The following is a 16,602-nucleotide window of genomic DNA, read 5'->3' as shown; positions in this document are numbered from 1 at the left end:
TCTTTCAGAATAAATGCAGTAATGCGACGTCCTGTATAAACACGTGCTCGGTCTGATTTTTGGAAAGACGTGTTTGAAAGCTGAGATGAATCCTTTTTTAGCTGAGATCAATCAGCTGAAAGAAGATCATCGTTTCCATCTGCTGTAATCTGCCCGCGTGGCTCTGCTCTTCCTAAAGTCTCATCCACATATGAAGTGATTGCTTGTTTCACTTAGACTTTAGAACATCATTATATATGTTGTGCTTGTATTTCTCACCTCATCACATGCCAGTCAGGGGTATCAATTTCTCCCGTTGGCAGTTGCTTCAGTTGCTTCCCTCAAAGTTGAGAAGAACATATCTCAGGGTGTGCTCTCTTCTCATTGGTCAGTGTTACTCTGACTCATCTCTGCAACTTGGTGAATTTCAATGACATTCCAGGGTCTGTGGTCATTGAACGGTTGCTAGTCTTCTTCTTTCTGAACACCCCTCAATGCACCATTTACGGTCCTGCGTCAGTTTGTCTTTGTCTACACAAAGGGATTGTGGGAATTCAGCCCATGCAGAGACGAGCTTGGTGGAAGCCAACGATTCATCCCCTCATGGTGAGAGAGTTAAGTGTGGCTCAAATGCTCATGGCTGGAAAAGTTGGCTTGAAAAGGGGAACAAAGATGAAGCATCAAGGATCAAAAACGTTTTTAACACTTGGCCTCACTCCACTCCAGATGAGATCTTTTTATATTCCCCAGAGCTAAACACCAACAACAGCACAAACACAAAGAAGAGGAGCCCATGTTGCAGGTTCCTGTATTTATTTTGTCACTACCCCCCTTGGCTGCAGTTAAGAGCTATAGAAAAGCTATGGCAACAAGCCATGCGTGGAGAGCTGCAACAAGAGCCCCAGTAGATGACAGAGCATGCATGGCAGCAGACGTGACATTAAGTCAGACAATTACAAGGAGAAGCTGTGCAGCAGGCTGAAACAGGTTACATGTGCCCCATATGAGATCTGAAGGGTATGATCTGAGCAAGCCAATAGCATGATTGCGGTGTATATCTATATAGGAACTAACTATTTCAGTTTGAAACCAGATCAAAAGATAGATAAATGTTGGAAAAGGCTAATGTTTTACAGTTTGCCCTTTGACCTTTCAGACTGTGACGATAAACACTGGGGAGCGAACTGCAAGCAGCAGTGCAAGTGTGAGAACGGAGCTCTCTGCGACCCTGTGAAGGGATCATGTCGCTGTCCTCCAGGGTTCAATGGACGCTACTGCGAAGAGTCGTGTCCAGCAGGCACGTTTGGGAAGCGCTGCCTGCAGAGGTGCAAGTGTGCGACCGGAGGATCCTGCGATAAAGCAACGGGAGAGTGCGTTTGTCGGGATGGATTCACAGGGACGTAGTAAGTCCAAACAAACAAAGCAGCTTAGCATGTCTAAAATCCAACACTGACTTTGTAAAAAGTGATAAAAAATTTACAGACAAACATTGACAATGTTTCTCTATGAAGAACTTCTCAGTTTCATTCAAAATCTGAGTCTTGGGTGAGATTTGCATGAGACCACCTCACAGAGACCACAGCTGTGCAAGCACGATGATGACGACATTAACCATATTCACCAGCTTTCCTTAATCTGTTAATGCTAACATTTTCTTAGCAGCCGAGTCTGTACTTTGTGTATATATATATATATATATATATATATATATATATATATATAGATATAGATATAGAGATAGATATAGATATATATCTATATATCTATCTCTATCTCTCTCTCTCTCTCTATATATATATATATGTATATATATATATCTATATATATATATGTATATCTATATCTATATATCTATATATCTATCTATCTCTGTCTCTCTCTCTATATATATATATATATAGAGAGATAGAGATAGATATATATCTATATATCTATCTATCTCTATCTCTCTCTCTCTCTCTCTCTCTCTCTATATATATATATATATATATATATATATATATATATCTATCTCTATCTCTATCTCTCTCTATATATATATATCTATATATCTATCTATCTCTATCTCTATCTCTCTCTCTATATATATATCTATATATCTATCTATCTCTATCTCTCTCTCTCTCTATATATATATATATATATACATATATATATAGATATAGATATAGAGATAGATAGATAGAGATAGATAGATATATATCTATTTCTATATATATCTATATAGATATAGATATATATATAGATATATAGATAGAGATATAGAGATATAGATATAGCATACTTTGACAATTATCTCACAAATTCTGGCCCCATGATGGTGCTGGATTAAAATTCGAAGGGTCGAAAGGTTATTTCACATTTCTGCTTGGGGAATAAATACTGAAAGCACATCTAAAGTCTGTGAGTAACCTTGTGGTGACACTAGAAGAAATGTTAGTAGATGATTATTAGGAATGTAAGGTACAAAAATTTGACTTTCAGCTCCAGGTTATGGAAGAAATTCTGATGGAAAACTATGGTCAGATTCTTGATTAATCCTAAGAGTCGAAGCAGATATTCATCCTAATGTGCTGAAAGCGTCTGGTGAGCAAAACTAAGATCACACTAGACATTTGTGGAACTATATTTAGAGATTTATACCTTGTTAGCAGTTGTGTTAGCAGTAACCAAGAAGTTAATCAAATCCGAATGATGCCTGACACACTAATTAGAAATGCTGAAGAGATGCACACCAAAATAGCTCCGACCCCTCAGGCCCTGGACCTCTGTGAGACGTTGGCAGCAGCTTCTTTGGGTCCCGTTTATTATGGAGGTGCGGTGGGATGAATTTAGGATTGGGAAGCCATGAGTGCCTGTATAAAATTAGACTGCAATCCATCTAACAGTTCGGATATTTTAGCAGCCTTCTTGCTAAAAGTTAACAGAGTATTTTCCTTTTCATTAGGAGCCGTTTTTAGAATATTGTACTTTGTTAGTTATTTCTTTTGGGAGACATTTAATACAGCACTTGATTAGACCCTACTTAATTACCCGAATGTTCTCCAGAGGTATGTTAGACCCTCATCTTCCTCTTTGCTGATCCATCGTTTTATTTGTTTCCGTGAGTTAATTGGAAGATTGAAAAGAGACCCCGATGGTCTACTCTGTACTCCATGAGTCATCTGTTAGGCCCTGTTTTTTAGCTGCCCCTGAGGATGAGTAAGCAGTAAAAACATTTCCACACTACACATTAGTGGAAACTCTCATTCTGCCAATGTGAAAGCACAACACTCCACTTTGAGCTAAATAAAAAAGGCGGCTTGGCAACCGTGATTAGGGGATAAATCTGGGTCAATGATTGTGTATATTTGTAGCGTTTTCATATCATCCGTTTTAGAAAATGTAATATCCTTGCGATGGTTGTAATCTCTAATGTGATTGGTTAAAGACACATTCCACCTGCTCTGATGATTCCTTGCATTACCGGAAGAGGAATTGATGGATTATCTTGATTCTTTTTACATATTCAGCTACTTTTAGACATAAAATCTGCAGAAAAGATTCAAAAATTTAGTCCAGAAGTTGATCTATTATGTTTTTCTGTATTTTCACAACTTGTTACAACAAAAGTACGCAGAACAACATTTCAGAATGCACAACACACATGGGCTGCAGCAGCAGAAGACCACACCGGATGCCGCTCCTGTCAGCTAAAAACAGGAAACTGGCCCAACAAAATCAGATGACAACAGTTTGGTCTAATTAGTCTCAGTTTCTGTTGTGACATTTGGATGGCAGGGTCACAGTTTGGTGTAAACAACATGAAAGCATGGATCTATCTTGCTTTGCATCAAAGCTTCGGCTTGTTGTTGATTTTGTAATGATGTGTTGGATATTTTCTTGTTACACTTTGAGGCCCTTAGCATCGAGTAAACAGTCTAGCTGAGTATAGATGAATATTTATGAGCACAGTGCAACCTTCTTTTGACGACTGCTTCCGGCAGGATAGTGCACCATGTAACAAAGCTCAGGTTATACTGAGCAGCTTTTATTTAGCTTAACAACGTTTAAACGATCCCCAGATCTGAATCTAATAGAGCATCTTTGGGATGCAGAGAAACGGGAGATTTAAATCATGCCTGCAAAGTGGTTCTTTTCTACGGAGCCCCGCAGGGCACATGGGAGAAAAAAAATTAAGACGGACTTTTGCGGGATCTCGCAAAAGTTTTAGCCGCATTCTTCCCGTTAGCTCGAAGCTAACGGGAGGTCGAGACCTACCACAGCCGGGAGGAACACCGCTTTCCCGGCACATCGTGCCTCGACCTCCTGGTCGGCTTCGAGCCAGCGTCCGAAGAATGCGGCTAAAACGTTTGCGAGATCTCGCAAAAGTTTTGCGAGATCCCGAGTTTGTTTTGCGAGATCCCGAGTTAGTTTTTGCGAGATCTCGCAAAAGTCCGTCTTAATTTTTTTTTTCTCCCATGTCCCCTGCTATGGAACGCCAGGACTGCCATAATGAATTAATTAAATACACCATTAAATAATTAATTAAATGTGTCAATAATTAATTAAAATGGGAAATAATTAATTAAATAAATAGTTATGACACATGTAATTAATTAATTATTGACACATTTAATTAATTATTTATGTATTTCACATTTTAATTAATTATTGACACATTTAATTAATTATTTATTGACACATTTAATTAATTATTTATGTATTTCACATTTTAATTAATTATTGACACATTTAATTAATTATTTAATGGTGTATTTAATTAATTCATTATGGCAGTCCTGGCGTTCCATACCCTGCGGGGCTCCGTACTTTTCTTTAAGTTGAGAAGAAACTTAAAGAAAAGAAAAAAATATTCGCCAAGATTAAAGAAACAAAAAGCTGGAACCATAAGTCCAAGTGAAAGACGCCCTTTAACTCATTTCCGGTGAAATTTGCCAGACAGCAGAAGGTCCTATAGCTTGTTAAATATATGTTTCTTCTTTTTTGAGCATCAATCAGTTTTTCAAAAGGATGAATAAACTAGCTGCCTTTTTCATCTCAGTTCTTCCACATTCATGGAGTCTGCAAGTCCACCCTGGAAGGTTTAGAGATTGATTAGGTTTATTTTGAACTGCGTAATATTCAACACCGCTCTACTATTTTTATTTTTAATGGAGCTGAAAATGAGTACCGCAGGTTTATGAGTAATGTACCAACACAAATGCAGTCTTTTGTCGCTAAAAGCGGTTAATTGCAGTCAGAAGACATTAAGCCATCTTTTTTCTTCCCCAGCTGTGAGACCTCGTGTAGGAGGAAATGCCAGGCGCGATGCCCGTGCCAGAATGGTGGCATCTGTAAAGGCAAAGGGATCTGCGCTTGCCCACCTGGATGGACGGTATATTTTGAGGCTTTTAGCTCGCACTTTTCTGTTACTCATGCAGGTTGCCAGGTTTTAAATTAGCTCGTGTTTCATGTTCCAGCTGGCTTCGAATTCTGGAAAAACAGTCACTTTTTTGTAACACTGACATTTTGAAAGGATGCATGACTTGCACATGTTGTTCTGATTGCGAGCCCATCTGACAGCACATTATTTTCTCAGTGAGTGCAGAAGCCGGCTGCATTTCAGTCCATATTTCTGCAATAATGCATCTATATCCATTTGTCTTTTTTGTTTTTCTGTGAGCTTAATGATTTTTCCATTCTGCTGTTCAGGGTCCAGTCTGTACCGAGCGATGTCCAGAAGGAAGGTTTGGGCCAAACTGTACTGAGGAGTGTGTTTGCCACAACAACGGAAAATGTGACGCTGAAACTGGACAGTGTCAGTGTGCTAAAGGTTTCACTGGTCACAGGTAAGCAAGTGAAAGTGGATCTTTGGACGGCATGTGGTTGTTTCTGCCTTTTCTTGCTTCTCCTGTGCAGGTTTCTCTCCAGTATGCTTACGTCTAATGTTTGCATTAGTCATCGACAGAGAAAAGTTGTCTCCTCGACATTTGACTGGAGAAAGCATTTTAAATTGTTTTGGCACTGTCATCCATTTTTTTTGTCTTCCAATTAAAAGGCAGCCTGGTTATGATTTCTTGTAAGTGAACAGGAGTAATTTGAGCATGTTTTTCTCCACAATTCAGGCAAAACCAAACAGCAGAGGCACAGGAATGCAGAACGTTTAGATTTGGTTTGTGCATACTGTGCTCAAACACACATTTGTATATTTTATCCCATTGCCCCAGCTTTTTTCTGTCTGTGTGTTTTCCCGCGTTAAGGTGTAAGGAGGAGTGTGCTGCAGGTAGTTACGGACAGGACTGTAAAGGCGTGTGCGACTGTGCTAACGGCGCGCGCTGCTACAACATCGATGGAGCCTGTCTGTGCGAGCCGGGCTTCAGCGGTCCGCACTGCAGGGACAGGATGTGCCCAGACGGCATATATGGCATGCACTGTGAGCGCACGTGTCTCTGCCAGGACAAACACACACTCAGGTAAGAGCAGCTTTTACGTGAGTCTGGCAAAAACTTCATTTAGTGCTTTGAATAGTGATGCATGCAGTGTGAACGGAAACATGAAGTTGAGTTGTTTTTCTTGTAATTTGAATTCACATATTTGACGCTTTATGTTGCGCTGTTTAACCAAAGGGTGTTTTTTTCTCCCTTTTAATAACGTTGTAGGTTTTACAGGACACACAGTTTTATTAATTATATAGTTTGCGTTCACAACACTCTCAGATATTTCTCAAAAAGATTTGAACAATAATATTATAATAACTGGTTCATAAATATGTGTTATTTACTTTATCTGCATAGTATCGTACCATTTTAACTGTGGCTGATGGCATGTTATTTATTTTATCCATCCATCCATCCATCAGTGCTCATATGAAGCAAGAAAGCCATGTTTTCCAAGTCCTTCTGAGGGATCCTTCCCAGACCAAATGAGATCTCCTATAATAATCTTGTCTATTCCAGGATCTTCATCCAGTTAGGTTTACCTGGATGTTATCATATCATGTCAAAATGTTGCAGCACTAAATGTAATTAAAGAGCTGCTTTAAGAAGACCACACAGCCACAGATGTTTTCATTTCTCAGGCCTTTGTGGGCATCACGGAGCCTGATTAACATCTTATGCTGCAGTGGCTCCATCAACCCTAAAGTCAACCAATGAGATTATTCTCCAGCTCTCTTTCAAACATGGCAAAATAATTTCTTTAAAGTGGTTTCGTGCCCCTCTGCAGTATGAAGACAAGTACTGAAGTACATGTAGACAGGCGCTGACTGTGGGTTTTCTTTGGCGTTAGCTCCTCTGTTTCTCACTGCTCCATTCATATTTATGTCTGTTTACACTCTCCAGCTGCCATCCAATGAAAGGAGAGTGCACATGCCAACCGGGCTGGGCGGGACTATACTGCAATGAGACCTGCGCTCATGGTTTCTATGGTCATGGCTGCCTGGAGCCGTGTCTTTGTGTGAATGGAGGGGTGTGTGATGGCGCCACAGGACGATGCCGTTGCGCCCCGGGCTTCACGGTCAGTGGTAGAGTAGATTAAGGACTCATGACTCACTTTCTATACCTGTTGTGTCTTCATGTAAACCAAACTTCGGGGGTTACTGCAGGGGCTTCACTGTGAAAATCCCTGTAAAAGTGGCACCTATGGCAAGAACTGCTCCCTGGAGTGCTCCTGTAAGAACTACGTGGACTGCTCACCGATTGATGGGACTTGTTTCTGCAAAGAAGGTGATGAATAATCAGAGGAGAATGAATACAATCATGAAGGAAAACTGGCCAAAAGGAAAACAAAGACTTACAGTTGATTGTGGGTCTGCAGGCTGGCGAGGACCGGACTGCTCCATCCCCTGCTCCGAAGGAACCTGGGGTCCAGGATGCAATGCCACGTGTCACTGTGCCAACGGAGCAAAATGCAACCCTGCAGATGGATCCTGCGCCTGCACGGCTGGCTGGCAGGGGGCGCGCTGTGACCAAACGTGCCCGGTGAGTATCTGGAGATACTGGCAGGAGTTATATATAATATTTACCCTTGAAGTTGTAAAAGATGTTGGAAAACCAGGTATTAAAAGATTCATCCTTTTACAAGACAACGGGGAGCGCTGTTTTGTGACACGTCTGTCCTATGCAGCAGTGTCTTTAGTCTCAGACAGTTTTCTCTGTAGAATAAAGAATAAAAACAGCCTTGAACCTTGAATACGGATGTTGTCAGACACCATACCTGCATACAAGTGCACAGAGTAACAGCAATGATGCTTTTATGACTCAAACTAGAATGTAAACAAATATATAACATATATTGTTATTGTGTATTTAATAAAAATAACCTGTCACAACAAATCAGCAGATAAAGGTAAATGGAGATCTTAATTAATAAGTGTGCAATAACACACTGAATGCATATAAAGTATAAACAAAATAAAAGCAGTGGTTTGAATCCCTTACCTCGCCCTCTATATGCTTCAATCTGCATTTTGGAAAAGTACCCCTCTTGTCTTTGCGATGCCAGCTCACCAGGCTGTCTACACAACATCACATTGCCAGTGTAGTATTTTGTCTCACTCTGACTGGGCTGGCTGAATGTGGAGGAGATTCCCCTGACAGTTCTTTGCCCGTTGGCACTTGTTCACTGTGCAGATGGGCACGTTTGGGCCTGGCTGCCTGAAGAGGTGTGATTGTGTTCATGCCGACGGCTGCCAAGCTACCACCGGGGAGTGCCACTGTCTGCCAGGCTGGTCTGGTAAGTGATGACGTGCTGCTGATGTATCGCTGCCAGCTTGGCTTTGGTGTCACAGATGAGTCTGGTCTGATAAACTGTGAGCCACAGGTTTTAAACCATCCTCGCTCTCCTTTATTCTCATTGTTGTGTGACTTAAAGAAAGTCTAGCTGTAAATGTAAGCAGTGTCAGAGCCAATCAGATTTGTACAATTAATCAAGTTTCTTACTATCAGATATCATACTAGTTACTAATCTGTCTCTCTTATCCTGTCTTCCTTCTGTCACCCCAACCAATCACAGCAGATGGCCCCGCCCCTCCCTGAGCCTGGTTCTGTTGGAGGTTTCTTCCTGTTAAAAGGGAGTTTTTCCTTCCCACTGTCGCCAAAGTGCTTGTACATAGGGGTTCATACGATTGTTGGGTTTTCACTGTATTGTAGGGTCTACATTACAATGTAAAGCACCTTGAGGTGACTGTTGTGATTTGGTGCTGTATAAATAAATCCGAATTGAATTGAATTACTAAACACCAATTCCTTCCTCCTTCTTTTTCATATATGACAATTTAAAAAGGGAAGACGGTGTTCTTAAACATTTTTTGTCTTACTCAGCTGTCCAGATTAAATTTTTTCAATCTGAAATTAATTTTTCTGATTGTTGCGACACCACCTGACTCGACCGTACGCCTGTGAGGTCTCAGTGATGATCAGAAACTAAACTGTTTGAAAACAGAGCGTTTCATTTGTTAATAAGTTTTTCTCCTGTGTTTTAACAAATATGGGACAAAAACGAAACCTTCTAACATGCATGAAATGTTTCTTACATTTGTTCCAAGAAAGTCATTTTTTTTGCTTTCTCTAAGAGATATGATCTGGGTTATGTTTATGACCTCACAGGGTTAAAGTCATACATATTGCACTTTTATTGACCTCCAACAATTCTTCTATTGACTCGATGAGACTAATATTTTGGGGGTTTAGAGAGGACTCTGTTAACCTAACACATGTGTGTTAAAACGTCTTGATGCATGCTCAATCATCCAGGAAAATAAATCTCCAAAAGTTGATTCTGTTCATCTGGACGTAGCGTTTTCTGGGAGAAACGTTTCGTCACTCATCCAAGTGACTTCTTCTGGACTGAAGAAGTCACTTGGATGAGTGAAGTGACTTCTTCAGGACTGAAGAAGTCACTTCACTCATCCAAGTCACTCATCCAAGTGACTTCTTCAGTGACTTGGACTCATCTTGGACTCATCCAAGTCACTCATCCAAGTGACTTCTTCAGTGACTTGGACTCATCTTGGACTCATCCAAGTCACTCATCCAAGTGACTTCTTCAGTGACTTGGACTCATCTTGGACTCATCCAAGTCACTCATCCAAGTGACTTCTTCAGGACTGAAGAAGTCACTTGGATGAGTGACGAAACGTTTCTCCCAGAAAACGCTACGTCCAGATGAACAGAATCAACTTTTGGAGACTAACACACGTGTGTTTCGTGCTAGTGAAGGTGAACGTTGACATGCTGATGTTAGTGTTTCACTCTTACGTCCATACCCCAGTGCAGCCTCGTAAACGGCTGCTAGACTGGCCCAGTATAAAGCACTTTTTTCTGGTTTTGCACCTCCCATCCATGCAAATAAAACAGGCTCTTTGTGTTTCGGGGAAAACGTGTTAGTTACAGTTGTGAAAAATATTTTTGGCGAGAACACAACATTTCTGAAACTGTTAACCACTAAAAACCCCTCATGTTCCCATTTCTCTCTGTTCCTGCTTATCCTTTCAACTACATTTCTATACAGTTATAACCATGTTTTTATGTATTTAGATCAGTAACTGATTTAAACGTGGGATAGTGAAAGGCATTCTGCTCTTTACTTTAGCAGATGTAAAACTGTAGGTCCTTTATTAAACTAAATGATGTGATTAGAGTCAATAAAAGTTGTAATTTCCTGCTTCGTTTATGTGCTCACTGCTTCATTTCCTTTAGGTCCCCGCTGCAGTGAGCCGTGTTCAGAGGGCCTGTGGGGGCGCCACTGTAACCAGACCTGCTTCAAGCATTGTCCAAACAGCGACACGTGTTTGAGGGAAACTGGAGCGTGTGTGTGCCGCCCAGGCTACTGGGGAGTCACCTGCCAAAACAGTGAGCGTTGTATCTGATGAGTTAATAAAAAGACTCGCTCGCTGTATGCATCGTCTAATATCAGCCCTACTGTTTCCCTCAGAGTGCAGAACGGGTGCGTACGGTGACCAGTGCAGTATGACGTGTCAGTCCTGCGGCCAATCATACCGCTGCCATCATGTGACAGGAGAGTGTGACTGTCTACCTGGATACACTGGGCCAAACTGTGACCAAGGTGGGCTTTCTCACTAATCAGCCGCTGATCTGTCATTTACAAGTGAGCGCAGGACATTTAGCAGGTTATTGTCTGTGGTTACAGTTTGTCCAGCTGGCTACTTTGGAAAACAGTGCTCTGAAGTGTGTCTTCCCTGTGCCAACAACTCCACGTGCAACCACCGGAACGGTCACTGTGAATGTTTACCGGGCTGGACCGCTATCGACTGCTCCAAACGTGAGTGCCACAGGATTTCACGCAGAGATGAGAGCGTGGACAGTACGGTGCTTTTGATTCGTTTAGAGTATCTACAGGGTTAGAAGTTGAAGTGGTAATCTGCAGCAGCCAGGGCCTTGTTTTTATCCATAGACCCACTCTAATCATGTGAGGCGTTGATCTGAGCATCTTGCTTTTCTTTAGAGCTGGAAGCATAGCTGGACTGGCCATCGGGCATACCGGCATTTGCCCGGTGGGCCGCTGGCGATTTTTTGTTTTTATGGGCTGATCGATTTTTTTTTTTTTTTGGAAGGGTATAAATAATGAAAGGTGTTGGATTGGCCAATTGGTCATGATCGACTCTGGGCTGGACCAATTACAGCCAAGGAGGTCGGATGCACCCGCCCCCTTGTTTAGCAATCTTATAGACGAACTAAAGAAAATGGAGAACAAAAAAAAGGAAAGGAGGTGCAGAAAAAATTAGGGCCAAAAAGAAACAAGCCGTTCAGGCAGACGCTGCCAAATGTGTAAAAATAACTGAATTGTTTGGTGGTAGCTATGGCATCGCTTCCACAGATTTAGCAACATCAGCAAGTGGTGGAGGCCAGCAGGTGGATAAGGGAAAGGGAAGGCAAGAGGAGGAGAGACCCGAGGCGGCCGCCGGCTATTGCAGTTAATAATACAACAGCTTCTTGCCATTTTTTGTGTTTCTTTTTATCGCTGTGTAACTGAGTTCAATTGAAAGCCTGCGTGCGCTAGTACCTCTTGCCACAAGTTCCCAGAATTCTTTGCGGTTTTACCCCTGAATGACGTCACATTTTTGGTGGGCCGGTCTCTAGTCAAAATGCCCGGGCCGATTTTTTGTCCCAGTCCGGCCCTGGCTGGAAGTGACCATATTTAAACTACCAGCTGTTGCCAGTTAGCTTAGTCAGCAAGCAGCAATCATAAACTGTCCAGATGCATCACAGAGAAACAAACACCTGCTAATTAGTGCTCGACTAACAAAATACTAGAATTTTCACCAGAACAACTGAAACAAAACAGATATTTGCATTAAAAAGCAGCACAAACACAGGAAACTCAGCTCAGTGACTCAGATTAGCTGAGATGAGGCCTAACAGAATCAAGGAGCAATCAAGTGAGTCCTGTAAAACTTCAACAGATATCTCATACAGATGCCTCTGAAGGGGAAATAAGTCATAGACATGTACTTTGTTTTCCAGCGTGTGATCCGGGACGTTTCGGCCAGCTCTGTGCGCAGACCTGTTCCTGTCCAGCCAACCTCCTCTGTGACAGATTTACTGGAGACTGTGTGTGTGAAAACAGAGGCGACGACTGCAAGCAAGGTGCGCACCTCATGTTAGCAGAAGTTTGGGAGTTATAACACTGACATTTACACTACCTCACAATATAAAGCTCCTTGAGGCGACTGTTGTTGTGATTTGGTGCTATATGAATAAAACCGAATTGAACATGTAACCTGTAATGTGCTGTGGTTCATAATAATAATGAATGAATCATGAAAGCTGCTCTGCTTGTTGTACTTGAGCTCTCCTTCCACCCTCTGCTCGTCAGACTCCTTTCAGCAGACGGGGAGCGTCATGAGTCGTCTTAATCCTGGAGAGAGGGAGTCGTGGGGGGCCATCGCCGGCATCGTTGTGCTTGTCATTCTGGTGGTCCTGCTGCTGGCTCTGCTGCTGCTCTACCGCCGCAGGCAGAAGGAAAAGCAGAACAACACTCCGACTGTCTCCTTCTCCACCAGCCGCACCGTCAACTCTGAATATGCCGTTCCAGGTACAGTCTGAAGATGCTTCTGCGTGCGTAACATAAAACACACAGATTCAAGTAAAATCTGACACATCCAGAGTTTGAAACATCAGAATCTCAACACAGGATTCATCTCCTGTGGATATAAGGTTGAATTACAGCAATGTGGTAGTGTGTAGCACCATGCAGTTTCCAGTAAGGTTTGGTAAGTGCAGACGGGGGGACGAGAACATCGCTGTGGGAACAATCACCCAGTATTTTACTGTCGTGCTGGAGCGTGCACAGGCAGCTGCACCTGAAATCCAGTCACCTTAGAAACTGCTTTCATCTTTACTTTCATACGTTTGCTCTTCTTTTTCCAGCACGGCTAATAACACACTTTATGCACTTTGTGGCAAAACAGGAGAAGTAATGTATTTGTTCATGTTCTTTGAGACAAGTAACTTTCTTTTTGCAGTAACGCTAACGTGTTTCAATGAGAAGAATGTTTTGTGTCTGCAGCACGTATGTTGTTGATCCTGTCCAGCTGCAACACGTCACCCCGGCACGCAACAAACCGCCTTTAAAATCAAATGGAGTCATTGTACTTGAACCAAAAGCAGGGTCTTTTTCTAAATCTTACCCTGTGCAAAATCTAACAGTAGTTTTTAATGTCTCGTGAGGGACCAGCACTATGGTTCTAGTGGTTTCCACCAACATATGTTGGAAAATATTATATATTTTGTGTACATAGACATAAATTAGTAGATAGGAGAGTCGTCATTGCAGCAAAAAAAAGGAAAATTTGTGTTTGTGGATATAAATTTTGATTAATGTGTTGATGTGACGGCTGATTTTGTTCACTTTTTGACTGCTAGAGGTTTAAACTGACACTAAAACATTTTTTAAGCCTTAAAAATATAAAGCAGGATGTCAGAAATCAACATAACTATATTTTAAAAAAATATGTTTTCTTTTGGTGCAACAGTTGATGACCGAATGTAATTTAAGTGGACTTGAAGGCCACCTGAATACCCCATATGGAAAAGATATATATAAATCTTATAAAGTTTGTATCTGTCTTGTGTGAAACTTGTATGAAAAGCATACAAGAGTGAAAACAGATATAAGATCCCTTGAAAAATTATATAATGAAACTTGTATGTTTTGGATACTTACTAAAACAATATATGAAAGTAATGAGAAAGTGGCCACTTTCATGAGTAAATCATATATGTTTTTACTATTTCTTTTCCATATGGGAAGGTTTATTATGAAAATAAATCACTGAACAAATTTTTCATGTTAGAATTGGAAGAAGAAGGTCAGATATGTTTCAAACTTCCATTTAATTCAGCCATATTTGATTGTTTTAATTCAATTCAATTCAATTTTATTTATAAAGCACCAAATCACAACAAAAGTCGCCTCAAGGCGCTTCATAGATACAGAGAAAAACCCAACAATCATATGACCCCCTATGAGCAGCACTTTGGCGACAGTGGGAAGGAAAAACTCCCTTTTAACAGGAAGAAACCTCCGGCAGAACCAGGCTCAGGGAGGGGCGGCCATCTGCTGCGACCGGTTGGGGTGAGAGAAGGAAGACAGGATAAAGACATGCTGTGGAAGAGAGACAGAGGTTAATAACAGATATGATTCAATGCAGAGAGGTCTGTTAATACATAGTGAGTGAGAAAGGTGACTGGAAAGGAAAAACTCAATGCATCATGGGAATCCCCCGGCAGCCTACATCTATTGCAGCATAACTAAGGGAGGATTCAGGGTCACCTGGTCCAGCCCTAACTATATGCTTTAGCAAAAAGGAAAGTTTTAAGCCTAATCTTAAAAGTAGAGATAGTGTCTGTCTCCCGAATCCAAACTGGAAGCTGGTTCCACAGAAGAGGGGCCTGAAAACTGAAGGCTCTGCCTCCCATTCTACTTTTAAATACTCTAGGAACAACAAGTAGGCCTGCAGAGCGAGAGCGAAGTGCTCTAATAGGGTGATATGGTACTACAAGGTCATTAAGATAAGATGGGGCCTGATTATTTAAGACCTTGTTTTTTTACAAACTGGTGCAGTAAACTAGATAGATATCATGCTCAGTGTCAGCCATTTATTAACTGCAGTAATTGAAGTCATCTTATACATAAGGGATAAATTAAATGTTGCAACAAGTGGGACTGTGGCAGATTTTGTGGTGTTGTTGAGGATTCTTATTGAATCCCTGTAAATCTCATTGCTTCATTAAACTGAATCACTGCTGACTGCTAACATGCCTTTGCAGAAGAAGACTCAGCCGGTGATGTTGATGTTGTTTGTATGCACAGTGCGGTTTCATGTCTATCTCACTCTGTGTGATTGTGGAATGCATTTTATTGACCTTGAGGTAATTTAATAGCAGCAGACGTGATGCCATGTGTTTGTTTTCGTCCTGCAGATGTTCCTCACAGTTACCACCACTACTACTCCAACCCCAGCTACCACACACTGAGCCAGAACAGGCCTCCGCTGCCACACCTCCCCAACAACCACGACCGCACCATCAAGGTGAATGTCGTCTCTGATATCTAAGGAGAAAGCTTCATGCCTCATTGCAACTGAAGGGCAGCATTGGGAGGAATATGTCATTTGGACAGCCAGCAACAGCTGGCTGTGAAATCATATGATACCAAAACGTGTAGACGCAGTAGGTCATCGGTCCTCGGCGCTTCGTTTGGCTTTTGTACATTTGCGACGGTTTATCGTTTTTCCTGCCTTACAGAACACCAACAACCAGCTGTTCTGCAGCGTGAAGAACGCAGAGAGGGAGAGGCGAGGTCTGTTTGGAGTCGAGACCAACGCCACGCTGCCTGCAGACTGGAAACACCACGAGCCTCGCAAAGACTCAGGTCCGTCTAGGTGACTCTGCACTGCGTGATTCACATAAGATCGTTTAGAGGGCACACCTGCAGCTGGAGACGAGAATAAAATGAGCACATTAACATTTACAAGCTTATAAAAGCGAGAAACTGGTTTCCCGACCTTCTGACCACAGCGGCATTAAAGTAATCAGTAAAACCTGCAACTGCTGGCTGGCGGTGAGGGGTGGGTGTGTGTGTGGGGGGGATAAATTAGACATTACTGTCATCACATTATCTTTGCCTGTCTCATAGTAATATAACAGAGTGATCCAATTGTAGTCAATAATTAAACAGTTATGTCACTTAAGTTAAATGCATTCTTTAATTATGGTCATAACAGGTGGACAGAAAACGTCTTGTGTAACATTAATCAGAGTTCAAACGTCTTTATTTTCACTGAACAGCAAGTATGAAGCTGAGGTGCAAAGATCTCATACGCGTCCTTTCTTAGAAGGGTTTGTGCAGACTTCTGGTGATATTTAAAGTTTAATATTATATTATTATGACTAAGTGGTGACCTCTGGCAAAGTGGGAAAGCAAAGAACTGCTGTTCTGATGGTTAAACTGTGCAGAAAGCCTCTAGTGGGCTTGCTGCACAGTTTTGCAGGTGGACAGCAAAAGTTTGTTTGCAGTATAAAGTTCTGAATTTTGTATTTTAGTTTGAAATTTCCGTAAAACATTTACAATGAAATATTTATATATGAAGGGGGGAGCTATGTCACGCTTTCTCATTTT

The 16,602-nt window shown here is 41.6% G+C and overlaps 1 protein-coding gene across 1 annotated transcript in view; it reads left to right on the top strand.

The window, feature by feature from the left end:
• Positions 1 to 16,602, top strand: part of pear1 (platelet endothelial aggregation receptor 1) — a 71,958-nt gene that overhangs the window by 46,505 nt on the left and 8,851 nt on the right. The window contains exons 6-20 of the mRNA XM_085177228.1: positions 1,136 to 1,382; positions 5,254 to 5,356; positions 5,674 to 5,810; positions 6,222 to 6,434; positions 7,302 to 7,476; positions 7,565 to 7,685; positions 7,777 to 7,940; positions 8,592 to 8,694; positions 10,659 to 10,811; positions 10,894 to 11,025; positions 11,110 to 11,241; positions 12,444 to 12,566; positions 12,796 to 13,014; positions 15,405 to 15,514; positions 15,729 to 15,855. Of these exons, the coding sequence (XP_085033354.1) occupies positions 1,136 to 1,382; positions 5,254 to 5,356; positions 5,674 to 5,810; positions 6,222 to 6,434; positions 7,302 to 7,476; positions 7,565 to 7,685; positions 7,777 to 7,940; positions 8,592 to 8,694; positions 10,659 to 10,811; positions 10,894 to 11,025; positions 11,110 to 11,241; positions 12,444 to 12,566; positions 12,796 to 13,014; positions 15,405 to 15,514; positions 15,729 to 15,855 (2,259 nt within the window). The remainder of the gene's footprint in view (positions 1 to 1,135; positions 1,383 to 5,253; positions 5,357 to 5,673; positions 5,811 to 6,221; positions 6,435 to 7,301; positions 7,477 to 7,564; positions 7,686 to 7,776; positions 7,941 to 8,591; positions 8,695 to 10,658; positions 10,812 to 10,893; positions 11,026 to 11,109; positions 11,242 to 12,443; positions 12,567 to 12,795; positions 13,015 to 15,404; positions 15,515 to 15,728; positions 15,856 to 16,602) is intronic.

This window comes from Neolamprologus multifasciatus, chromosome 11 (genome assembly GCF_963576455.1).
Source record: "Neolamprologus multifasciatus chromosome 11, fNeoMul1.2, whole genome shotgun sequence".
Classification (NCBI taxonomy): domain Eukaryota; kingdom Metazoa; phylum Chordata; class Actinopteri; order Cichliformes; family Cichlidae; genus Neolamprologus; species Neolamprologus multifasciatus.
The sequence above is the reverse complement of the archived record's forward strand: the minus strand, read 5'-3'. Positions and strand labels throughout refer to the sequence as shown.